Raw genomic sequence first — 26025 nt, 5'->3', positions numbered from 1 at the left:
AAAATCTGCAAACACTGGACAGTTACTTTAAAGGCTGACAAAAACGCAAAAATAACCGCTTTAAACTGTATACCTGATCAATGCACCATCATACCAGGTCATTTAATGCTTAAAAATCTAAATAAATTAATGAATAAGATATTTGGCTACAGAAGTGCTATTTCTTACCAATCTCTACAGCTTCTGTCCAAAAACAAATCCTGTGAAATTACATCAAGACATACTGGAGGAGTTACTGGCTAGCTACAAGTGGCTAGCTTAGTTAACAAACTAGCTACGTTGGTCGTGGAACACATGACCAAAATCACACATCGATGAACTACCAAAGGCACACCCCATTTCTTTTGTTCATGCCCAAAGTCAACTGTCAAAGCAAATTTCCCGCAATTCTATGCATGTTGACATTGCTAATGACATGTCCATATACTATCTGAGTTGTTCTGACCTGCAGGGGGCTCCCAACCCCCCCCCCCCCCCCCCCCCAAATAGTATAGGATATATGTATAAAAAAAATGGTGGGGGGGGAGGGCAGTCGACCTTTTCAGAATATTGGAGGGGGGACCCAATTTCATCTATGCTCCCAAGGCCTTTTCCAAGCAAGTTCTTGGGGTGGTGTTTTCTCAAATTTGGCAGCTGCATGATTTTACAGCTGTCATTTCAACATAAACTGTAGTAGAGAAAGTTGTTTTTATAAAAACCCACCCCCTTCTCTCTCTGAGCGCCTCTCTCTCCCTCTCCCTCTGTCATTGCGCGAGTCGAGTGAACCCACAGTTTAGTGCTGACTATGGTTTACAGAACATCTGCCAGCAGCACCATTGTACCACAGTGCAGCTGTCACCATTACTGAATCCGCATTGGTTTGCAGCAAAAAGCAAATTGAGCAAGACAACTCAACAGCGCTGAACCCCTGCGCCCTGGTCATCGATTCAGAACGGTCAGAGGTGGACTTTGCCCACAATTTTTGGACTCTTTTGGGGAATGCTAAAGAGGAGGATACGCTATTTGGAACATGTTACTGGGAAAATTGGTACGGTAAAGTTGTTGCATAATTGTTGTAATCTGAAATGTAGTATTGAAATTCTTGGATTTCTTTTGGACAACCTGACAAAATGCGTCCGTGCAACATATTGATAGGTGTAGGGAAGAAATTGTACTTTGAATCGTATTGACAGATCTTGCAAGCGAGCTATTAGTACACGTACGTAATTTTTCATCCTATTCATTAATATATTGTCTTCAACGAAAAATAAACAATTAATGAATAGCCTAATTGTCGGTAGGCTACAGTCTGTAAATAGTGGCACACGCACTTGTTTACCCGGGCAAGTAAACAAGCTAATTGGCTAATGATTAATATTTTGAACAGTCATGTACTGTAAGGCTCCATTATGTTCTGTGACGAATTGTTTTTCATTCATCTTAAATGATGCCAGCTATTATTTGAACTTTTCAACTGAAACGGAATAGGCAGAACTATGTGTTAGATGTATCAGTTCAACTGCAGCAGTTCAGATGAACTTGAAAACAATATTGACGCAAATGAGTGACAGGAATCCTCTGTTCAGATCTATTAGCCTATAATTATTCACATTCATTTAAGTCTTCTCTTAATTTACTTAAATATCAGCATCTTATTGAGATGTTTATTCATTTATCTTCCCCAGAAAATGTCACATATAAAAATATTTGTTTCAATAGCCCAGCAAACTTGTACAAAAAAATTATAATTCTAAATAAATACACATGGTGGTCTATTCAGGGATCAAATTACAGAAATTATTAAAGACAAAGGGCTTGTTTGGATTTAACTTATTTCAAGGATTATTTATATAACGCTACCTCGTTAAAAATACAATGAACATGGGAGTAGTTTTTAAAAAGCAACATTTGTGTAGGAAATATTTTGCCATGATAATTAAGTTATTATACATAAATTCAGATTTTCTATTCTCCGTTAGGAAAACAAACCTCTCTTCAAACTGCATCAATCCGTGGGCTGTTTATGGAATAACAAAAGACAACCACTTGTTGTGATGAATTTAAAGGAGTATTTCAAGCTAAACAAATATTATGTTCCTCTCTTCAATGATTGTTGAATCATATTTCAAGCTCAACACATACAGTACATACACTAGTAACAAAATATTTGTCAAAATGATGGTACTATGGTTAGACCAGAGTCAAAAATAGGCTGTAGGTCAAATACTTATTAGCCTCTTTGAGGTGCATTTGAATTTGCTGTAAATGTGCACTTTTGGGACTATTCCATTGGTTCCATTGTACAGTGTAAGCTAAATCATGCTCAGCTTGAGAATTTGAATGTAATTGACATCGACCAGCACACAAAAATCTAAGTTGTCACAGTACCTACCTATAACTGGTTTTTTCGCACTAGTAGAAAATTATTTTTGGATTTGTTTGAATTCATCAGGTGGATTACCTCATGTTCTAGGCTTGACTCCTTGATTCTGATGTTGTGTGAACAGCTTTAGGATGACGTCTATCTCTCATTCCCAGGCAGTTGTTCTCTTCGCACTCCTTACGGGATCCAGTGTTAGTGTGGCGTATGTCTTTCAAGCAAGTCGACCTGGAGAAGATGCAGGATCTCCGCCACAAACCAAAAGTGAGAAATGAATCTATGTGTTGACATCTGGCCTTTCCTGCCCTGACACTCAATTGGCTAATAATGGTTTTATTACAGTAGAGTAAAATAGAGAATAATATAACTGTTTTGTCCCTTCGAGGATGGAAATTGTTCTTTGGCATCACCACTGTTCATTTTCTTCCTAATTGCACCTTTTTTCCGGAACTGTAGTAACCCAATATTTAAGATTGACGTTACATTTTCTGCAGCTTGATCGCCTTTAGCCTTTGCCTTGTCATAATGCCATAGCTTATTATGTGCAACACACAAACTGTGTTTACCAGGCTACATTTTCAATGCACTGAAGTATTTTCTAGTGAATATGGTATCCATACTAGGACACGTCCATGGAAGTTGAGTCAGAGTCACTTGGAGGTGGCGTGTCTCTTTAGCATTGTGTAATGGTGTTCTCTTGTCCCAGCTATCTCAGACTCCCTGTGGGTTAGCTCAGCAGGATCATGTAAGGGCAGATGTTTCGAATTGGAAGAAGCTTTACCGCCAGGTTGCAGATGTGACAACTTGTGCAAAACCTACTACAGCTGCTGCTCAGATTTCGATGAGCACTGTTTAAAAACAGGTTTGTGTACCAGCTTGTCTTTGAACTATTTTCTCTTACGGTGTCTCTTACTGTGGTGCCATGGTATAATTGCACAATAGGACCGAGGGGGTGTGGTATATGGCTGTATACCACTAACACCCGAAGTGCATTATTGCTATTATACCACGGCTAAGGGCTGTTCTTAAGCATGGCGCAACAAGGAGTACCTGGATACAGCCCTTAGCCGTGGTATATTAGCCATATACCACAAACCCCCGAGGTGCCTTAATGCTATTATAAACTGGTTACCAATGTAATTAGAGCAGTAAAAATAAATGTTTTGTCATACCCATGGTATACTGTCTGTTGTACCATGGCTTTTAGCCAATCAGCATTCAGGGCTCGAACCACCAAGTTTACAATCCCCAATATGAACAGATTATACCCATCCACTACTGTTGAAAATAATTGAACCAAATTAAACAATGGCTGATATTGAATTTGCTTTCTGATTGATTTGTGTGCATGAGTCATGACTATGGTCTTGTTGTAGCTAGTTGTTGATGCTGAATACAGACTCTTATGTCCCTTCCCTGGTGCAGCGGGTGGCTTTGAGTGCAGTGAAGATCGCTGTGGGGAGACGAGGAATGATGAGCATGCATGCCACTGCTCAGAAGATTGTCTGGAGAAAGGAGACTGCTGCACCAACTACAAAGCCCTCTGCAAAGGTACACACTCAAACTTGGGATGTATGAAAGGCTTTTGAAGAAAGTTAATTTAGGTCAGTTCATTCCATATTGAGACCCAAATGGGAAGGCAGTTGGTTAGAAAGTGACATAGGATGTGGGCTTTGGGTTCTTGTCTTGCATTTTCCTTTGGACAGAAGTGCATTAGCTTCACATATGGTGTTTGCTCTACAATGAACCGATAAAAAGTGCAAGCTGTGAGTAACTTTCACATTCTTCATGGTATACATGTATTATACGTATCATCCTCATACTCTGACAACCCTTGCTAATCTGCATACATTCGAAACGAAGAAGTGAAACTTTGCAGCAAGCAGTGTGAAGAAAATTCTTATTTTGAATCAAATTCCAATGTACCGGCAACAGACTTTAACTAGATCATGTGCTAGACTTTTCAAATTCTCCTATTGCAGGAGACACTAAATGGGTGGACGGTGAGTGTAAGGACATCACAGGCCCTGAATGTCCTGCAGGGTAAGTTTGAATCAAAAACTCAAGAATGTTTTTTTTTAATTATTTATGATTTTATCCTCAGAAACAGCGACAATGGCTTCATGGTCTGGGGAAAGTGGCAGCAGTTGAGCAGTCACCTCCAACTTGGACTGTAACCTGTAACCCTGTTGGCACTTTTTGACCTAACACTGCTAGGCCATATGGTTCCCACATCATTTGTGTAAACTAAAGAAGTGACGTCTTATCAACATGTCATTTTCCATGACAGCTTTTGAGTATTTGATCATTCTTCCCAGTTTTATCCGCCCTCCTCTGATCATGCTGTCGGTGGATGGGTTCCGGGCCTCCTATATGAAGAAGGGCAAAGCGGTGATCCCCAACATGGAGAAACTAAGTAAGTCACTCCCACTCACATCCTGACACTAGATAGGCCATACTGTAGCTAATGGCGTTGAAGGCAGAAAAGGTGAAGTACCCAGGCAACTTGCATGTCAATCACATTTATTTTATAAAGTAGTTTTTACCTTAGCAGTTGTCACAAAGTACCTTACAGATACCCAGCCTAAAACCCCAAACAGCAAGCCATGCAGAGGCAGAAGCGCAGTGGCTAGGAAAAACTCCCTAGAAGGCATAGGGGTCTCTAGGAAAAAAAACACCTGCTACTCTCTTCTACTCTATTATGTTTTAGATCAGAATGGATGTGTTTAGTTATCATGCAGTGTGATGAAAGATTCTAGGCTACTGATCATTGGCTAATTTATTTCCATATAGGAACATGTGGCACTCATGCACCCTACATGCGACCAGTGTACCCCTCCAAAACTTTCCCCAATTTGTATACTCTTGCCACGGTATGTTCACTTATTCCGATGCATGTCCATATGAATTTCCACTGTTTTATTGAAACTTGAAATAAAATATGTTTTCAATTAGATGGTTTCCAATACATGCCCATGTACATTGTAACAACATGTAACAACATTATAATAACATTGTAACAACTTTTAAACAGATCAATTATGTTTCAATAATGTTTCTCTGGTAACTCTGTGAGTTGTGATGATTTCAAGGGGCTTTATCCTGAGTCTCATGGAATAGTGGGCAACTCCATGCATGACCCGGTGTTTGACGCCAATTTCCACCTGAGGGGGAGGGAGAAACTGAACCACCGCTGGTGGGGTGGCCAACCTGTGAGTGTATAGATACTGTCCAATTCTTCACACTTACACGGTTTTTAAACTTAGGGAAATACACCAATACGTTTGCAGAAGCACAATGACATTTCTAGTGTAAGATAGCAACTTGGAGCAGAATCAAGTGGTTAGGAATGGATAAGATCATAAGTGAATGTATTTTTTGCATACTGTATGCCTCATGTTTTATATCTGTGCTGCTTGTTTCCCCGTATGTCTGTAGATCTGGATCACTGCAGAGAAGCAGGGGGTGAAGGCAGGCACCTTCTTCTGGCCATGGTGTGTTAACTCTCTTTGTCAATTACTATTTGTTTTTTGACTGTCAGTTTTGCCATTTATTAATGTGTTATTCAGTGCATTTCTATGGGCTATAGCAGTAAAGGCCAAATGTAATATTGTATCAAATACATTTTCAATATATTTTTTATATCTACAGGGATCCTAACATTCCAAATCAAATAGCTAAAGGATCCATGGTATTACCCCCCTTCATTTGCATATCTATGACCTAATAAGCATGAGGGAGCTGGTCCTTCCTACAGCACATCTTTACAAACAATACCCCCCATACAAGCAGACACATTGGCCATTGAGCTCTCAAAGCATGGTAGCGTAGAGCCCAGCTTGTTTTGCTAGCAAGTTTTGCTAATTAGTATACACACACACGAGAGCCACGTTAGACTGTCAGACGAACACTTTGGTTGATATTTCTACATTTTGGCACCCTTTTGGATTTTTGCTAAAATGTTTTACCCCCATAACATGCAGTTATTCTAGAACTAAACCATGAGATACCTGCAAGTATACTTGACTGACATGTCTGTGTCGTTGCAGGGTGATTCCACTGGAGAGGAGAATCCTGACCATCTTGCGTTGGCTAAGTCTTCCTGACGATGAGAGGTTAGATATTCATCCCCTATGCTCATTTCATATTAACATCAACCTGTGCCAACCTCACTTCCACCAATTTGTCCAATCAAATTTCCCCAAGACACTCAGATGGACTAATTTGGGAGGGGGCGGGGGCATTAATATATATAAGAGCATTAATAGATACTGAATAGAGAAGCAAGCTACTGTACTGAGTATGGGTCAGTGGTTGAGCTGTGTGTCTGTACTGAGGTCAGTGGTTGAGCTGTGTGTCTGTACTGAGGTCAGTGGTTGAGCTGTGTGTCTGTACTGAGGTCAGAGGTTGAGCGGTGTGTCTGTACTGAGGTCAGTGGTTGAGCTGTGTGCCTGTACTGAGTATGGGTCAGTGGTTGAGCTGTATGTCTGTACTGAGGTCAGTGGTTGAGCTGTGTGTCTGTACTGAGTATGGGTCAGTGGTTGAGCTGTGTGTCTGTACTGAGGTCAGTGGTTGAGAGGCGTGTCTGTACTGAGGTCAGTGGTTGAGCTGTGTGTCTGTACTGAGGTCAGTGGTTGAGCTGTGTGTCTGTACTGAGTATGGGTAAGTGGTTGAGCTGTGTGTCTGTACTGAGGTCAGTGGTTGAGCGGCGTGTCTGTACTAAGGTCAGTGGTTGAGCTGTGTGTCTGTACTGAGTATGGGTCAGTGGTTGAGATGTGTGTCTGTGTGCTATTTCTAGGCCCTATGTGTACGCTGTCCACTCAGAGCAGCCTGACACCTTCGGACACAGACTGGGGCCCTTCAGCAATGAGGTGAGCTCCTCTGATTGGGCCAGAAATAACCTCATCCCCAGGCTCAAATTGGTTCGACAGAGAGAGCGAGCGCTGGCTGGTGGACGAAATTAGGCCAAAGATGGTTAATGGTTGCCATTGGGTGGGGTGGGTGTTGTAGGTGGATGTTTCACGTAAGAGCAACTAATTTTAAGCGGGTAAAAAGCTAAATCATGTTGCGCTATCTAACTTTGGTGATATTTACGCATCGATACTGTAAATACAGGTAAAATGTTATCATGGACCACAATTGACAAATTCCAGAGATTGTTCTTGAGGCATGACTTACTGTAGTAACCTTGGTGTGTTTTGTGTGCTGTAGTTGGACAACCCCCTGAGGGAGATTGATAACGTCATTGGTCAGCTGATGAACGGCCTGAAGCAGATGAACCTACACCGCTGTGTCAACATCATCGTTGTTGGAGACCATGGTATGGAAGAATAGACCACAATTTTGAATTGTATCTGTACTAGCCTATGTCTACTCTGGTTAACTGACTTAATATTTTGTTAATTTAACTAGGCAAGTCAGTTAAGAACAAATTCTTATTTACAATGATGCCCTACCAGGGAACAGTGGTTTAACTGCCTTGTTCAGGGGCAGAACAACAGATTTTTATGTTGTCAGCTCAGGGATTCAATCCAGCAACCTTTTGGTTACTGGCCCAACACTCTAACCACTTGGCTACCAGCCACTCCTGAATAACACCCAAACCTGATGTCTTTCCCTGATGTCTTGATAACATTGTGAAAATATCCATATTTACCTTGTTGTAATCTGGTTATTGGATGTCTCTACAACCAGAAAACCATTGTAAAAGCATAAAAATGTTAAATATTTGTAATAACATTGGCTTATGTTAACTTGTCTCTTACTCCCCCTAGGAATGGAGGAGGCCCACTGTGACAGGACTGAGTTCCTCAGTACCTATCCTGTGAACGTGGATGAGATCAATCTGATCCCTGGATCTCTTGGGAGAATCCGGGCCCGGGATCCCAAATCAACCACCTGTGAGTTACACAGTACTGTAAGAGAATGGATGCAGCAGGCTAGATGTGTGTACTAGAATGTGTTCACACATATTTCTTTCTTTCTTGTTTATTTTCCTATGTGTCTGTTTTACTTTTTTATGTTTACTTTTTTCAGATGACCCAAAAGTAGTTGTGGCAAATCTTACAGTAAGTGCACATGAAAAAAAAACTAACAAAACTAAACAATTATTTTGTTTTAGTTAGATATTTGCTGGCTGTGTAGAACTTACAGTAAGTCATCTACATGTGTGGTCACAGAGTTAATGTAATGACCTTGTTTTTTAGTGTAAAATGCCAACCCAGCACTTTAAGCCTTACTTGAAACAACACCTCCCGAAACGGCTTCACTACGCCAACAACCGCAGAATTGAGGCTGTCCACTTACTCATGGAGAGAAAGTGGCACGTTGCTTGGTATTGTATTTTTCTACACTACTAGTACTATCAACTCAACTAGATTAAGTTAAAAGCATTATTTGGAATTTGTGGACTAATTGGTATTTGTGTAGTGCTTTTTAGTTTGTATATTCTTTCTATGTGATGCAGGAAAGTACCTGAAAACAGGAGGCATCCTGGGAGATGTGGTTTCTTTGGTGACCACGGATTTGACAATAAGATCACCAGTATGCGGGTAAACACTTAAATGAACATTCTATCAGTGCAACATTTTTCACATACTGTATTGTATTCTTAGCTGCTTGTGCTTACATTGTTTCCAATGTTTGTTCCCTATATAGACAATATTTTTGGGCTATGGACCAAGCTTTATGTTCCAGACCAAAGTGGCAGAATTTGAAAATATCGAGTTGTACAATGTCATGTGCGGTACGATTTCTTTCTGTACTTATTAATTGCTAGTACGAGCTTATTTGTTGGCACCCCTGATTACTCTGAAACCAATGTTTACAAGAGTTATTTCATAACCAGGAAATATAAAGTCTCTGTGGAAACTTTGTTGCATACAAAATCCATCTCATATGCACTTCTTTCCCAGACCTCCTGGGCTTGGTCCCTGCCCCTAACAATGGAACTCATGGCAGTCTGAATAACATGCTGAAAGCTCCTCCTTTCACACCGATCATGCCAGAGGAAGTGACCGCACCCACCACCTCTGACACCACCTCTGCCACAACCTACGACTTGGGATGTAGCTGTGACAATGAGGTCAGTGGTGAGGTCATGACTGGAAACCAACTCAAAGAGTTTCATAGAGTAACAGGGTTGGGGTCCATTCCATTTTCATTTCAGGTCATTTGGGAGCTACATTGCATTTCCAATTCCTTTCCATTTATTACAACTTAATGACACATACATTCTTGAAATCACTTCTTAAAGGTAACAATTAAGTACCTTACTGTTGTGGTTTTCAATTAAAATGGTCAAAAAGAAACAAAAATAGCTTCTTAGCAAAGAGCAATTTCTCAAGCAAGAATTTAGCTAGGACTGTCTGGGACTGGTCTGATTAGGGAAGGTAAAACTGAAAACTAGCTGGTATTGGCAGAGAGGTTTGGAACTCTCTTTCTTATAATGGCGCCGGAGGGGATGGCTGCCGTTTTACGGGCTCCTAACCAACTGTTCTATTTTGTTTGTTTTTTCGCATTGTTTGTAACTAATTTTGTACATAATGTTGCTTCTACCGTATCTTATGACCAAAAGAGCTTCTGGACATCAGAATAGCGATTACTCAACTCGAACTGGACAAAGATTTTATTTTAATGAATCCGACGCGAAGGATATACTGCTTTGTCAAGACAAGGCCCAAAACCCCATCATCAGCTTGAAGAAAACACAGAGGAAAAGGTGGAGGAGGGCGTGGTGCCTTGTAAGAATTTGCCGACGAGTAGGTAAACCACCACTTCCCTCCATATTATTGACCAACGTGCAATCATTGGAAAACAAACTGGACAATCTACGATTCGGACTATCCTACCAACGGGTAATTAAAAAGTATAATATCTTATGTTTCACCAAGATGTGGCTGAATGACGACACGGATAATATAGAGCTGGCTGGCTTCTCCGTGTATCGGCAGGACAGAGCAGCTACGTCTTGCCTAAATGATTACCGCCCCGTAGCACTCATGTCGGTGGCCATGAAGTGCTTTGAAAGGCTAGTCATGGCTCACATCAACACCATCATGCCGAAAACCCTTGACTCACTCCAATTCGCGTACTGCCCCAACAGTTCCACAGATGACGCATCTCAATCGGACACTCAATCCACACTGCCCTTTCCCACCTGAACAAAAGGAACACCTATGTGAGAATGCTGTTCATTGACTACAGCTCAGCTCAGCACTCAACACCATAGTGCCCACAAAGCTCATCAATTAGCTAAGGACCCTGGGACTAAACACCCCCCTCTACAACTGGATCCTGGACTTCCTGACCGGCCGCCCTCAGGTGGTAAGGGTAGACAACAACAGATCTGCCACGCTGATCCTCAACACTGGGGACCCTCAGGGCTGTGGCTTAGTCCCCTCCTGTACTCCCTGTTTACCCACGACTGGGTGGCCAAGCACGACTCCAACACCATCATTAAGTTTGCTGACGACACAACAGTGCTAGGCCTGATCACCGACAACGATGAGACAGCCTATAGGGAGGATGTCAGAGACCTGGCAGTGTAGTGCCAGGGCAACAACCTCTCCCTCAATGTGAGCAAGACAAAGGCGCTGATCGTGGACTATAGGAAAAGGAGGGCCGAACAGGCTCCCATTAACATCAACGGGGCTGAAGTGGACCTGGTCAAGAGTTTCAAGTTCCTTGGTATCCACATCACTAACGAACGATCATGGTCCAAACACACCAAGACAGTTGTGAAAATGGCACGACAACATCTCAGGAGACTGAAAAGATTTGGCATGGGTCCCCAGATCCTCAAAAGGTTGTACAGCTGCACCATCGAGAGCATCCTGACCAATTGCATCACTGCCTGGTATGGCAAATGCTTGGCATCTGACTGTAAGGTGCTACAGAGGGTAGTGCGTACGACCCAGTGCATCACTGGTGCCAAGCTTCCTGCTATCTAGGACCAATATACTAGGAGGTGTCAGAGGAAGGCCCAAAAAATGGTCAAAGACTCCAGTCACCCAAGTCATAGACTGTTCTCCCAGCTACAGCACGGCAAGTGGTACTGGAGTGCCAAGTTTAAAATCAAAAGGCTCCTTAACAGCTTCAGGCCCAAGCCATAAGACTGCTGAACAATTAATCAAATGGCCACTCGGACTATTTACATTGAACTCCCCCCGCTTTGTTTTTACATTGCTGCTACTCGCTGTTTATTAACTATGCATAGTCACTTTACAAATTACCTCGACTAACCTGTAACACCGCACATTGACTCGGTACTGGTACCCCCTGTATATAGCCTCATTATTGTTATGTAATATTCTTGTGTTACTTTTTTTTGTTACTTTAGTTTATTTAGTAAATATTTTCTTAACTCTATTTCTTGAACTGCATTGTTGGTTAAGGACTTTAAAGTAAGCATTACACGGTAAGGTCTACACCTGTTGTATTCGGCGCATGTGACAAATAACATTTTATTTTATTTGATGAACTAATTTACCGCCTGGTGATGTCACCGGGCAGGCCAAAACTCCATCCCACTAAAACAGGCTGAAATTTCAGGTGGTCTTTTCAAACAGCACTAAAAGTGCATTATCATAATTTTCTCAATTTCACAGTATTATTCCAACCTCATAGTGTGGAAATATATATCAACTCAAAAAAAGAAACGTCCCTTTTTCAGGACCCGGTCTTTCAAAGATAATTCGTAAAAATCCAAATAACTTCACAGATCTTCATTGTAAAGGGTTTAAACACTGTTTCCCATGTTTGTTCAATGTACCATAAACAATTATTGAACATGCACCTGTGGAACGGTCGTTAAGACACTAAGAGCTTACAGACGGTAGGCAATTAAGGTCACCATTATGAAAACCTAGGACACTAAAGAGGCCTTTCTACTGACTCTGAAAACACCAAAATAAAGATGCCCAGGGTCCCTGCTCATCTGCGTGAACATGCCTTAGGCATGCTGCAAGGAGGCATAAGGACTGCAGATGTGGCCAATAAATTACAATGTCCGTACTGTGAGACGCCTAAGACAGCGCTACAGGGAGACAGGACGGACAGCTGATTGTCCTCGCAGTGGCAGACCACGTGTAACAATACCTGCACATGATTGGTACATCCGAACATCACACCTGCGGGACAGGTACAGGATGGCAACAACAACTGATCGAGTTACAACAGGAACGCACAATCCCTCCATCAGTGCTCAGACTTTCCGCAATAGGCTGAGAGAGGTTGGACTGAGGGCTTGTTGGCCTGTTGTAAGGCAGGTCCTCACCAGACATCACCGGCAACAACGTCGCCTATGGGCACAAACCCACCGTTGCTGGACCAGACAGAACTGGCAAAAAGTGCTCTTCACTGACAAGTCGCGGTTTTGTCTCACCAGGGGTGATGGTCAGATTTGCGTTACATGAGGAATGAGCGTTACACCGAGGCCTGTACTCTGGAGCGGAATCGATTTGGAGGTGGGGGTCCGTCATGGTCTGGGGCGGTGTGTCACAGCATCATCGGACTGAGCTTGTTGACATTGCAGGCAATCTCAACGCTGTGCGTTACATGGAAGACATCCTCCTCCCTCATGTGGTACCCTTCCTGCAGGCTCATCCTGACATGACCCTCCAGCATGAAAATGCCACCAGTCATACTGCTCGTTCTGTGCATGATTTCCTGCAAGACAGGAATGTCAGTGTTCTGCCATAGCCAGCGAAGAGCCCGGATCTCAATCCCATTGAGCACGTCTGGGACCTGTTGGATCGGGTGAGGGCTAGGGCCATTCCCCCCAGAAATGTCCGGGAACTTGCAGGTGCCTTGGTGGAAGAGTGGGGTAACTTCTCACAGCAAGAACTGGCAAATCTGGTGCAGTCAATGAGGAGGAGATGCACTGCAGTCCTTAATGCAGCTGGTGGCCACACCAGATACTGACTGTTACTTTTGATTTTGAACCCCCCTTTGTTCAGGGACACATTATTCAATTTCTGTTAGTCACATGTCTGTGGAAATTGTTCAGTTTATGTCTCAGTTGTTGAAACTTGTTATGTTCATGAGTTTATAAAACAAAGGAAATCACTTTTTTTAATATATTTAAAAATGTATTTAACAAGGCAAGTCAGTTAAGACCAAATTCTTATTTAAAATGATGGCCTACCCCAGCCAAACACTGGGCCAATTGGACTCCCAATCACTACCAGATGTGATACAGCCTGGATTTGAACCAGGGACTGTAGTGACACTTCTTGCACTGAGATGCAGTGCCTTAGACCACTGTGCCACTCAGGAGCCCTGAAGGTCTCTGTCTTCTGTTACAGAACAAAGTAGAGGAGAACAATCAGAGATTCAGCCCAGCAGCAGATGGTAAGTGTCTGTCTTTTAGAGTGTGTTCGGTTTTCTTAAAGTGATAGTTCTCTTTTTTGACGTTTTAGCTTATTTTCCACTTACCTAGGGTGTTGTGGAGACATCCAAACCATTTTTAAGTTTGTTAGCAGGTTATTTATCAACTTCCAGAATCTCCTGGCTAACCGTTTTTGTGAAATATTGTATCAGTTAGTGGTGCATTCAAAAGTATTATAACTGGCCTAGTCTCTCTTGACAAGGTATGACATGAAACGTGAAAATTGCTAATATGGGGAGATTGACTTGCATTGGATTTTGGACACAAATGGCCAGGTAAACAAAACCAAAGCATGGATTGCTGTCTTACCTTGTCCATAAACTGTTCACAGGGTAAGGAAACTATGTCATTTTGTAATTTGAGTGAACTATCCCTTTAACTATTCTGAAACTCATACCCCGACATTCCCCTTTTACTGAGTAACCGGTGGCATTGTGTGGCTTAAAAGCTTTGCTTCCTCGCTCACACGTCCACTACTGGGATTGATCTTGTTTCTTCTGTATCCCAAACACATGTGACCACCCTCTTGTATCACATCTGTGATGCTGGAGGGGTATTTCAAGCTGAGGTGTGAGCTTTATCAACTGAACTTGGTTACACTCGCTCCTCTCAGCCCACAGCAACCCCAGCCGTTGAGCTGAGCGCAACTGCAGATCCGGGGCATGACACCACTTTAACCAGCGGCATGCTACTTGCTTAACAGCTTTGCTTGTTAGCTTTGCTTCCTCGCTCACAAGTCCACTGCTGAGAAGGATTGATCTTGCGTCCTCTGTCTCGCAAATACACGTGCCCGTCCTCTTGAAACACCTTAGCCAGCTTAGCCACGAAAAGCAATTTAATGGCACAGGTGGTGGTATTTCAAGCTGAAGAGTGAGCTTTACCAACTCACCTCGGTTACAGACACACCATTTTATTTTTTTAAACATTTTATTTCACCTTTATTTAACCAGGTAGGCTAGTTGAGAACAAGTTCTCATTTGTAACTGCGACCTGGCCAAGATAAAGCATAGCAGTTAGACACATACAACACAGAGTTACACATGGAAGGAACAAAACATACAGTCAATAATACAGAAGAAAAAAAGAAAACAAAAAGTCTATATACAGTGAGTGCAAATTAGGTAAAATAAGGGAATTAAGGCAATAAATAGGCCATGGTGGCAAAGTAATTACAATATGGCAATTAAACACTGGAATGGTAGATGTGCAAAAGATGGATGTGCAAGTAGAGATACTGGGGTGCAAAAAGAGCAGAATAAATACAGTATACAGATGGGCTATGAACAGGTGCAGTGATCTGTGAGCTGCTCTGCTCACCATGACAATGTGAATGTGATTGGTCAAGAACCTGTAGTGCGGAGCATTTTCACATTGTACACACATGTTCATTTTCCACTCCTGAGTGTCTCCAGCCAGCTCCAACACATTTTCCCCATGGTTTTGAATGCTTTAACTAATGCAAATGCTAATGCTAACCCTGATACTAATGCTAATGCTAACCCTAATATAAATGCTAATGCTAACCCTAATACTAATGCTAATGCTAACCCTAATACTAATGCTAATGTGAAAACTGTATTTATTATCGCCAGCATCATATCAGTGTCTACATGTGAAAACATATTTTTTACATTCTGTAATTAAAAAGATGACAACAACCAGAAAATCGTAGTATGCATGAAACATATTCAGACAATATAACATGAAAAGAGTGCTATACTGTAGAATTGAAATACAAGTGACTGATTTCGAACCCAGGTTTACTACTGCCCTCCTTGCTTGATTAACTGGTTTTTTCACAGAAGCCACACACCTCCCCTTCGGTCGACCAGCGGTTCTTTTCCAAACGACGTACAGCCTCCTCCTCCACAGTGATTTCATCAGTGGATACAGCCAGGAGCTCTCCATGCCCCTATGGACGTCATTCACAGTGCCCAAACAAGTAGGGTATTCATCACATGGAACACAACAAATGAAACTGACCTCAAGTCATTTAATGACTCGATCCATATGATTTGAGAGTTTGTCCTCAGACCTGGGTCATGTTGATTAGTTGATTAGTGGTTTCCGATTGTTTTTTTTAACTTGTGACCCACATAAGGCTATTCTAGTTTTCTTGTTACCCACAGAATAGACACACACAAAAATATCATAGTCACAGCCCAGTCTTTGGTCAGGGACCTACCAGTATGTCTGGAGCCACCATTTGGGAAACATTGCATTAGGTCATATCTTTCCAAAGCTCTTTTGAAATGTCTCTGTTTACTTGAATGGTTGCAGGGAGTAGCATGCATGAAAACAATTAGTAGTCCTGTTAGGAGATCGTAAATGTAATTTTGGTCTTTGACTCAACTGGTTAATTGCTTTTTGTATTAGAATGAGCCTGGTTTTGATTTATTGGGGGGAGAGAGCCTGGATAGGGACTTGCGTAACACTAACCTAACAGAACCCTATACAGATCTAGAAACGATACAGCACACAAATCAACTAATGACATGGCCCCAATCACATACAGAAACACTGTATTGGGTGTTTGTAAACAATGGGTGTTTGTATACCACTTCTATCTCATTTTAGATGGGATTTCACAATGTGTTACCAATGACAACATGTTCCCTTCCAGGAAGAAGTCACGTCCCTCCCTGAGCCTGAGCCAGTGAGTGAGTGTGTGAGAGCAGACCTGCGGGTCCCTCCTGAACACAGCCAGGCCTGCACCACCTACAGCGAGGATACAGACGTCTCCTATGGCTTTCTCTATCCACCAGGTGAGTTGCACACTAGTCCACCCTGGGTCATGTTCATTAAGGCACACTGAAGCAAAACATTTTGTAATGCAAAATAAAAACAAACGTATCTTATTGGACAAGTTTAGACAGTATCTCCCATTTCACTTAGTTTGGTACCTAATGAAGATGACCCTGGTCTTGGGGGTGTGCAGGCTTTTTTCCAGGCCTAAATGGGAGGTAAAATTAAAGTATATATTTACATTTTTTATGTTAGAGCTGGCCCTGTCTCCTGAATCAAAATATGATGCATCACTGATCACAAACACCGTTCCCATGTACCCTGCATTCAAAAGTGAGTATTCATTTATTTATATCTACATAATAATTGATTTATATTTGTATTTGTATATTTCCAACCCAGTTGAAAATGCTGGTTCAAATGCTTTATAAATCTGCCACTGTGTTTTGTTAAGCAGGTTGTTGTTATAGGTTCTCTAAGGAGATCCTTGTGGCTCAATTTTTGTTTTTCTCTGGAAGATGCTTCCCTCCAAGCTATTACATTTACCAATCACATAGTATATAGTACATGTGGCCCTATGTGAGTGTTGTGCTGCATCTTTGCTTGGACTGGCCATGCTAATGTGTGGAGGGAGAGGTAGGACGGGGGAGTGAGGAGGGAGGCTAGTCTGATGACCTCAGGTCTGGGAGAGAAGGGACAGGCTGACACCCATTGTCCTCTCACTGGAGAGAGACGTCCAGTACCCACCCACCCACGCACTCACTCACACACGCACACACACACACAAAGAGAGAGCCTCAGTGAAGCCTGGTGTGGTGAATGATTGTAGAGATGGATGTGAATAGCAGTTCCCTTGTCTGGGGACTTTTAAAGCAGGGCATGACTTTTACTTCTTCTTGAAGGAATGTGCATCAAGATTAAACCAGCCTTTGGCTTTTGAAATGCTTACAAGGTGCCCTGCTATAATTAAAAAGGTGTAATACCACATTAATAACATGTATTCACAAAATACTATACACAGATGCAGTATAGAGAGTATTTTTCAAGGCTGGCTATTGAGAATTAATTTCAGTTCATGAGTCCTTATAACGTCCTAAATGCATTCATGCAACAGGTGTTTTACAGACAATGTTAGAAAGCATTTGTTTTGGTTCTTTGTGGTGCTGTACCAAAACAAAACCATATTTGCTTGTACCTTGTTCTCTTTTCCCTTCAACTCTGCAGAAGTATGGAGCTACCTCCAGGGGACTCTTCTCAAGCGCTACGCAGAGGAGAATAACGGCATCAATGTGGTCACCGGTCCCATCTTTGACAACAACTACGATGGCCTCCGGGACACCACCGTGAAGATCAAAGAGTAAGAGCTCAGAACAATAGCGTTTGCTGGCCGAGAGCACTTAGCACCTCTGAACGTAATTTGCGAACCGAGTGCATACCGATTTTACATGTTCAATCCCATGAACAATATTGGCAGTCAAACATCTACAGCGGGTTGTCCCTAAAACACAGCTCGCTGAACGATCAGCAGACCAATGCTACAGTAGATTCACATTACTGCAGTGAGCTAAATCAGGGTCACACAGACAAAAGTATACACCTCACACACATGGCTATGGGCTTAAAAAAAGAAGACACCTGTACCATGTCAGATATAGAGTTGAAATATTTTCAATTTTGAGTTTGCATCCCAAAATTACACTTTATAAACAGTACAAGTCAAATGTTTGGACACAGCTACTCATTCAAGGGTTTTTCTTTATTTTTACTATTTCTACATTGTAGAATAATAGTGAAGACATCATAACTATGAAATAACAAATATGGAATCATGTAGTAGCCAAAAGTGTTTAAAAAAAATCTAAATATATTTTATATTTGAGATTCTTCAAAGTAGTTGGGGTGGCAGGTAGCCTTGTGGTTAGAGCGTTGGACCAGTAACTGAAAGGTTGCTAGATCGAATCCCTGAGCTGACAAGGAAAACAATCCGTTGTTCTGCCCCTGAACAAGGTAATTAACCCACTGTTCCTAGGCTGTCATTGTAAATAAGAATTTGTTCTTAACTGACTTGCCTAGTTAAATAAAGGTTAAATAAAAAATATTTCAAAAAGTCACCCTTTCCCTTGATGACAGCTTTGCACACTTGGCATTCTCTCAACCAAATCATCCCAAACCATCTCAATTGGGTTGAGGTCGGGTGATTGTGGAGGCCAGGTCATCTGATGTCAACACTCCATCACTCTCCTTCTTGGTTAAATAGCCCTTACATATCCTCGAGGTGTGTTGGGTCATTTTCCTGTTGAAAAACAAATGATAGTCCCACTAAGTGAAAACCAGATGGGATGGCGTATCGCTGCAGAATGCTGTGGTAGCCATGCTGGTTAAGTGTGCCTTGAATTGTAAATAAATAACTGACAGTGTCACCAGCAAAGCACCCCCACACCGTCACAACTCCTCCTCTATGCTTCATGGTGAGAACCACACATGCGGAGATCATCCGTTCTTCTACTCTGCATCTCACAAAGACACGGCGGTTGGAACCAAAAATCTCAAATTTTGACTCATCAGACCAAAGCACAGATTTCCACTGGTCCAATGTCCATTGCTCGTGTTTCTTGGCCCAAGCAAGTCTCTTCTTCTTATTGGTGTGTTGTAGCATTTGCTGTCATTAAATGTGAAGACTGTAATTTATTATCAAATCAATCCTCTATGTGTAATTATTCCATTATTCAATGAATCACGGAATAGTAATTAACTAGGAAGTCGGGGCACCACAGGAAAATGTTTTTTTAGAGTGTCAATTTCCTGAATATAACTCTTCAGATATTTTATTATCATATCAATTAGTCTTCTATTAATGTATTGTTACCTCATCAGGCTCATTTCTGATCATCACAAACCCTTGGATATCTGCACGAACCCTAGCATCAAATCATGAATCAGCGATATACAAATTGGCTTAATTATTTTTTTACTAACTAACTATTCAATCCCAGAATTACATAAACACACACAATTAGTTATACAATGGGTACTAACATGACACAAGGAAAAGTCCCTAGTGGACGAAACCGATATGACGGCTTGGTAGACAAAGGAAAGGGGTGGGGCTCAAGAGCGGGAAACTCAGAGTGGACCCACTGTATTACAGTTCATAACTACACTCATGTAAATGCTAATACTTTGAACATGAACAGCCGCTCATTTGAAAATAAATAGCAATTTACATATTTGCGAGTGTATGCCTTTGTTGTCCCTCTCTGTGATCGCTGGTCCGTCTGCTGGATAATAGTTTATCAGAGAGTCTCTGGTTGTGTTCCCCAGAAGTCCCAAGGTCTTTTGTGGTTGTAGTTTGTTAGAATGGATACATCAGAATACCATTCGAAAATGTTCTTAAATCGGATGCATTTACCAGACTAAAGTATTTAAACAGCTGCAGCATGAATAATCAGTCTTTAGTTTGTAGATTTTTTCACCATTTCAGTGTGGGGATGATCTCCACGTTCTCTGGTCTTGTGCTTTTGTAGAGTTGTAGTTTAAACCACTTCACACACCAGCATCACCCGGCGTTTTGGTCTAGAGTAGTAGCCATTTCAACGTGGGGACCCTGTTATCTTGACTAAATGTAAAAGTAAAAGTCATTTTATTCTGGAATAGGAAAGGGGGCATTCCATGACGCTGATGTCTGTGCTCACGGGGTGTGGTCACTGACTAGTTAAAACTTTATATAAAAAAACATACTCTCATTTAGAAGGCTAACATCACGTTTCATCTTCTCACAAATAGTTTCATATTTTATCATATATTTTATACAACACTCAGAAGCAAACCCCAAAATTGAGAAGTGTACAGTCGTGGCCAAAAGTTTTGAGAATGACAAATATTAATTTTCACAAAGTCTGCTGCCTCAGTTTGTATGATGGCAATTTGCATAAACTCCAGAATGTTATGAAGAGTGATCAGATGAATTGCAATTAATTGCAAAGTCCCTCTTTGCCATGCAAATGAACTGAATCCCCCAAAAAACATTTCCACTGCATTTCAGCCCTGCCACAAAAGGACCAGCTGACATCATGTCAGTCATTCTCTAGTTAACACAGGTGTGAGTGTTGACGAGGACAAGGCTGGAGATCACTCTGTCATGCTGATTGAGTTTGATTAACAGATTGGAAGCTTCAAAAGGAGGGTGGTGCTTGGAATCATTGTTCTTCCTCTGTCATCCATGGTTACCTGCAAGGAAACATGTGCCATCATCATTGCTTTGCACAAAAAGGGCTTCACAGGCAAGGATATTGCTGCCAGTAATATTGCACCTAAATCAACCATTTATCGGATCATCAAGAACTTCAAGGAAAGCGGTTCAATTGTTGTGAGGAAGGCTTCAGGGCGCCCAAGAAAGTCCAGCAAGCACCAGGACCGTCTCCTAAAGTTGATTCAGCTGCGGGATTGGGGCACCACCAGTACAGAGCTTGCTCTGAAATGACAGCAGGCAGGTGTGCGTGCATCTGCACGCACAGTGAGGCGAAGACTTTTGGAGGATGCTTGGTGTCAAGAAGGGCAGCAAAGAAGCCCCTTCTCTCCAGGAAAAACATCAGGGACAGACTGATATTCTGCAAAAGGTACAGGGATTGGACTGCTGAGGACTGGGGTAAAGTCATTTTCTCTGATGAATCCCCTTTCCGATTGTTTGGGGCATCCGGAAAAAAGCTTGTCTGGAGAAGACAAGGTGAGCGCTACCATTAGTCCTGTGCCATGCCAACAGTAAAGCATCCTGAGACCATTCGTGTGTGGGGTTGCTTCTCAGCCAAGGGAGTGGGCTCACTCTCAATTTTGCCTAAGAACACAGCCATGAATAATAATTTATATTTGTGTCATTCTCAAAACTTTTGGCCACAGCTGTACACAACCAAAGACACAGTAATGTGTGTTTCCTGTCCTTCATGAGATCACCAAATGAAACAAACTCGACATGACTGTTCCTTAAGTGTCCACGGACCACTCCAACTGGTTGGAGTAGAGAAATATTGTTACATTATTCAACCTTTTGACGTTACCGTACTGCAAAGTCTTTCTGTGTTAACAAAGGGATTCTCAACTTTCATTTTGGCAGAGTGTGGAAATGAGTTTCGGTATTTACGACCGTCATAAACCTGTGGTGGGAGAGAGAGAGGGAGAGGGGGAGCTATGTACTTCACCCAAAAAGGACACGTCGTGAAAGTCCCCATTTGGTGGGTTAAATCTTGTGATTATCCTGCAAGTTTCAAGCCAACACAAAAATAACGACCACGTGATGTCCTGGTTGTGTTTCATCGTTGCAGTCCCCCTCTGGTGGTTGACCTTGGCAGGCACTTTGAGAGCGGTGCAGCCCACCACAAGAATGGGCAGTGGATGTCCGGTTGGTGATTGTCGTTGCGGTCCCCCTCTGGTGGTTTACCTAGGTAGGCTCTCTGAAAGCGGAGCAGTCCACCACAAGGATGGGCAGTGGATGTCCGGTTGGTGATTGTCGTTGCGGTCCCCCTCTGGTGGTTTACCTAGGTAGGCTCTCTGAAAGCGGAGCAGTCCACCACAAGGATGGGCAGTGGATGTCCGGTTGGTGATTGTTGTTGCAGTCCCCCTCTGGTGGTCGACCCGGGCAGGATTTCTGCAAATGAAGCAGGCTGCCACAAGGATGGGCAGCAGATGTCCGGATTGGGATTGCCGTTCCGGACCCGTCGTCTGGTTGTCCAGGCTGGTGGATCTAGGCAGTAACTTAGGCAGATGTTAGCAATGCACGCAAACACACTCATGAAATACATAATAACATTTCTTCTCAAATGAGCCGCATTGTGGAACTAAGTGATGGTTGTATGGTGAACTTGTCTATGGCTCTTATCACTTCCTAAGTGTCAAAGGAAATGAAACAAAAAGGAATGAAAGCATAAACAAAATATATACAAAATATGAGTATCACACCATCATCTAATTGGACTGTATTCTATATACGTCCAAGGTCTTGGCAAAATGACCCTATCATGGCATTGTCTAATGTCATATCTAGGGCGTTCCTAATTTCCAGTGTGTTGCTTAGGGCACTATCCTAAATTGATAACTACATGATAAATCTACAGCTGTAAGTCACCAGCTTCAGGTAGTCTACAGGGATGAACTATGGACCTATGGACCTCTACATTTTCAACTTTACTAAAGCTGGTATTTTGTTCGGACCCTTAAGCAATCCGAGCATAAAACCTCATTAAATGTTCCGTTGTACGTGTGCGTTTGTGCTTACACAAGCGCACATACCAAGGGAAAGAAACCAAGTATCCCGGTAGGCTGCAACCTGTTCAGAATGAGTCTGACGTTGTCAGATCATTTCCAGGTCAATTCCTGGAGGTCAGTAAGAATTGATGTCGACCTCAAGACGTGTTAAAGGGACCTGTAGTAGTTTTACTACACGTCAATGCGTCTTACACCATTGTAGTGGTGATAGGTATGAAGTCTATTTCATAGCTATGTTATCCACGGAGGAGCTAACCTCATGACGGAAGTACTCTCTAAGCACTGAACCAGTCGTACGCGGTGTGATCATGTTTCATGACTTCTAATAACTTTTCTCCTGAATGGAGGGTTTTATTTATTAGTGGCATGTGTGTTAACCATCAGAAGAGTGTTCTGGAGATTCCCTTACACGTGTTGCACCCTGAGTGACTACTAACTCCTCTGTCGCTATTATCAATAGCAATTTGACTTGTGAGGTCTAATCCTCTTACTGATTGTTGCTGGACTGACTGTGGTAGCATTGGTACTGGTACTCAAGGGAACCAGTTATCCTAACGATTTATTCTGAAATGTTATCCTACCGGAACACATGATTAGAGCATTTTACTAGTTGCGTTGTTGTTGAAACTACACATGGCAAGGCATGATTATTTTTGCCGTTTGTTTTGGAGGTGGAACGTCCACTGGACTTCTTTTACGACCAATGTGGTACACCTCAGTAATATCTTAGATGTGTTCTAAGGTTATCCCCATCTAGGGGCCTGTCTGCTCCTCTCTGTTCTCATAGGGGAGTTTACAACTAGATTTGTTTTCTGCTCTGGTGGCCTCGTACAGTGTTGACGTAGTCTCGACCCCCCCCCCCCCCCCACCGGCCTCGATGAGGCTAATCATGGGTCTGGGCTAGTATTTCCCCCTTTGTGTCATAATATATGCCATTTATACAGCACACACTTATATCCAAAGTGACAACAGTCCATACATTTTGGAATGTGACCACAGTGGGAATCAAACCCAAAACTCTAGTTGCTTGACCCATGCTCTTATGAACTGAACCACGTACAGGACCACTACAATACAGAAGTACAATACAATACTGTAAAATACAATACACGATTACAATACAGGTGGAAGGCCATGGATGAGGCATGCAATGATTTCAATTCAGACCTACAGTATGTCAGGCTTGGATTCGCCAGGTTTTCCGCAGGTGCATGAACAATGAGGATATTTACTGTGATTTCGATGACAACTTATGGCCAAATGCTCAAGACAGGCTTGATGCAAACTAGTGCTGCTAAACATGACTTTTTTTTCATTTCTTTCAATTCATTACATTGTGAAAGATGTCTTCAATGATCACACCTTTGATCACACATGGGATAGAAATTATGGACATTTGATGATCAGTACATTTTTATGGGTAGTGCAAGTATAATGCCTTATGTGAAAACAGTGTAATGTACTGTAGTGTACAGTACTGTAGCATACTGCATTTAAAGGACAATTTTGGAACATGTATCTTACATGTTTTTCTATTGGATTAACTTTGTTAAAATAACTAAATTGCAAAGATATCGTTATGTTTTTGTGATTAAACCAATGTACTCATTATATACTGCTCAAAAAAATAAAGGGAACACTTAAACAACACAATGTAACTCCAAGTCAATCACACTTCTGTGAAATCAAACTGTCCACTTAGGAAGCAACACTGATTGACAATACATTTCACATGCTGTTGTGCAAATGGAATAGACAACAGGTGGAAATTATAGGCAATTAGCAAGACACCCCCAATAAAGGAGTGGCTCTGCAGGTGGTGACCACAGACCACTTCTCAGTTCCAATGCTTCCTGGCTGATGTTTTGGTCACTTTTGAATGCTGCCGGTGCTTTCACTCTAGTGGTAGCATGAGACGGAGTCTACAACCCACACAAGTGGCTCAGGTAGTGCAGCTCATCCAGGATGGTACATCAATGCGAGCTGTGGCAAGAAGGTTTGCTGTGTCTGTCAGCGTAGTGTCCAGAGCATGGAGGCGCTACCAGGAGACAGGCCAGTACATCAGGAGACGTGAAGGAGGCCGTAGGAGGGCAACAACCCAGCAGCAGGACCGCTACCTCCGCCTTTGTGCAAGGAGGAGCACTGCCAGAGCCCTGCAAAATGACCTCCACTTGGCCACATATGTGCATGTGTCTGCTCAAACGGTCAGAAACAGACTCCATGAGGGTGGTATGAGGGCCCAATGTCCACAGGTGGGGGTTGTGGTTACAGCCCAACACCGTGCAGGACGTTTGGCATTTGCCAGAGAACACCAAGATTGGCAAATTCGCCACTGGCGCCCTGTGTTCTTCACAGATGAAAGCAGGTTCACACTGAGCACATGTGACAGACGTGACAGAGTCCGGAGACGCCGTGGAGAACGTTCTGCTGTCTGCAACATCCTCCAGCATGACCGGTTTGGCGGTGTGTCAGTCATGGTGTGGGGTGGCATTTCTTTGGGGGGCCGCACAGCCCTCCATGTGCTCGCCAGAGGTAGCCTGACTGCCATTAGGTACCGAGATGAGATCCTCAGACCCCTTTTGAGACCATATGCTGGTGTGGTTGGCCCTGGGTTCCTCCTAATGCAAGACAATACTAGACCTCATGTGGCTGGAGTGTGTCAGCAGTTCCTGCAAGAGGAAGGCATTGATGCTATGGACTGGCCCGCCCGTTCCCCAGACCTGAATCCAATTGAGCACATCTGGGACATCATGTCTCACTTCATCCACCAACGCCACATTGCACCACAGACTGTCCAGGAGTTGGCGGATGCTTTAGTCCAGGTCTGGGAGGAGATCCCTCAGGAGACCATCCGCCACCTCATCAGGAGCATGCCCAGGCGTTGTAGGGAGGTCATACAGGCACGTGGAAGCCACACACACTACTGAGCCTCATTTTGACTTGTTTTAAGGACATTACATCAAAGTTGGATCAGCCTGTAGTGTGGTTTTCCACTTTAATTTTGAGTGTGACTCCAAATCCAGACCTCCATGGGTTGATAAATTGGATTTCCATTGATTCTTTTTGTGTGATTTTGTTGTTAGCACATTCAACTATGTAAAGAAAAAAGTATTTAATAACATTATTTAATTCATTCAGATCTAGGATGTGGTATTTTAGTGTTCTCTTTATTTTTTTGAGCAGTGTATTTCACAGTAAACTTACATTTTGGATCAATGGCTGTGTGGTGAAAGATGTCTACAAACAAAATGAATGCACAATAAAAAAGTGTTGGATG

At 42.5% G+C, this 26025-nt stretch overlaps 1 protein-coding gene across 1 annotated transcript in view; it reads left to right on the top strand.

Moving 5' to 3' along the window:
- The first annotated feature begins 743 nt into the window (after positions 1–743).
- The window catches only part of LOC115175881 (ectonucleotide pyrophosphatase/phosphodiesterase family member 2), a 35767-nt gene continuing 10485 nt past the window's right edge, over positions 744–26025 (top strand). The window contains exons 1-23 of the mRNA XM_029735487.1: positions 744–1027; positions 2518–2623; positions 3066–3221; positions 3785–3910; positions 4342–4402; positions 4678–4775; positions 5153–5232; positions 5452–5571; positions 5798–5853; positions 6409–6474; positions 7158–7230; positions 7571–7679; positions 8134–8259; positions 8396–8427; positions 8566–8693; positions 8826–8910; positions 9017–9104; positions 9274–9443; positions 13666–13711; positions 15551–15690; positions 16372–16513; positions 16749–16826; positions 17718–17850. Coding sequence (XP_029591347.1) covers positions 1010–1027; positions 2518–2623; positions 3066–3221; positions 3785–3910; positions 4342–4402; positions 4678–4775; positions 5153–5232; positions 5452–5571; positions 5798–5853; positions 6409–6474; positions 7158–7230; positions 7571–7679; positions 8134–8259; positions 8396–8427; positions 8566–8693; positions 8826–8910; positions 9017–9104; positions 9274–9443; positions 13666–13711; positions 15551–15690; positions 16372–16513; positions 16749–16826; positions 17718–17850 — 2237 coding nt within the window. The 5' untranslated portion in view covers positions 744–1009. The remainder of the gene's footprint in view (positions 1028–2517; positions 2624–3065; positions 3222–3784; positions 3911–4341; positions 4403–4677; positions 4776–5152; positions 5233–5451; positions 5572–5797; positions 5854–6408; positions 6475–7157; positions 7231–7570; positions 7680–8133; positions 8260–8395; positions 8428–8565; positions 8694–8825; positions 8911–9016; positions 9105–9273; positions 9444–13665; positions 13712–15550; positions 15691–16371; positions 16514–16748; positions 16827–17717; positions 17851–26025) is intronic.

The sequence above is a fragment of the Salmo trutta genome, chromosome 36, assembly GCF_901001165.1.
Source record: "Salmo trutta chromosome 36, fSalTru1.1, whole genome shotgun sequence".
In the NCBI taxonomy this organism is placed as follows: domain Eukaryota; kingdom Metazoa; phylum Chordata; class Actinopteri; order Salmoniformes; family Salmonidae; genus Salmo; species Salmo trutta.
The sequence above is the reverse complement of the archived record's forward strand: the minus strand, read 5'-3'. Positions and strand labels throughout refer to the sequence as shown.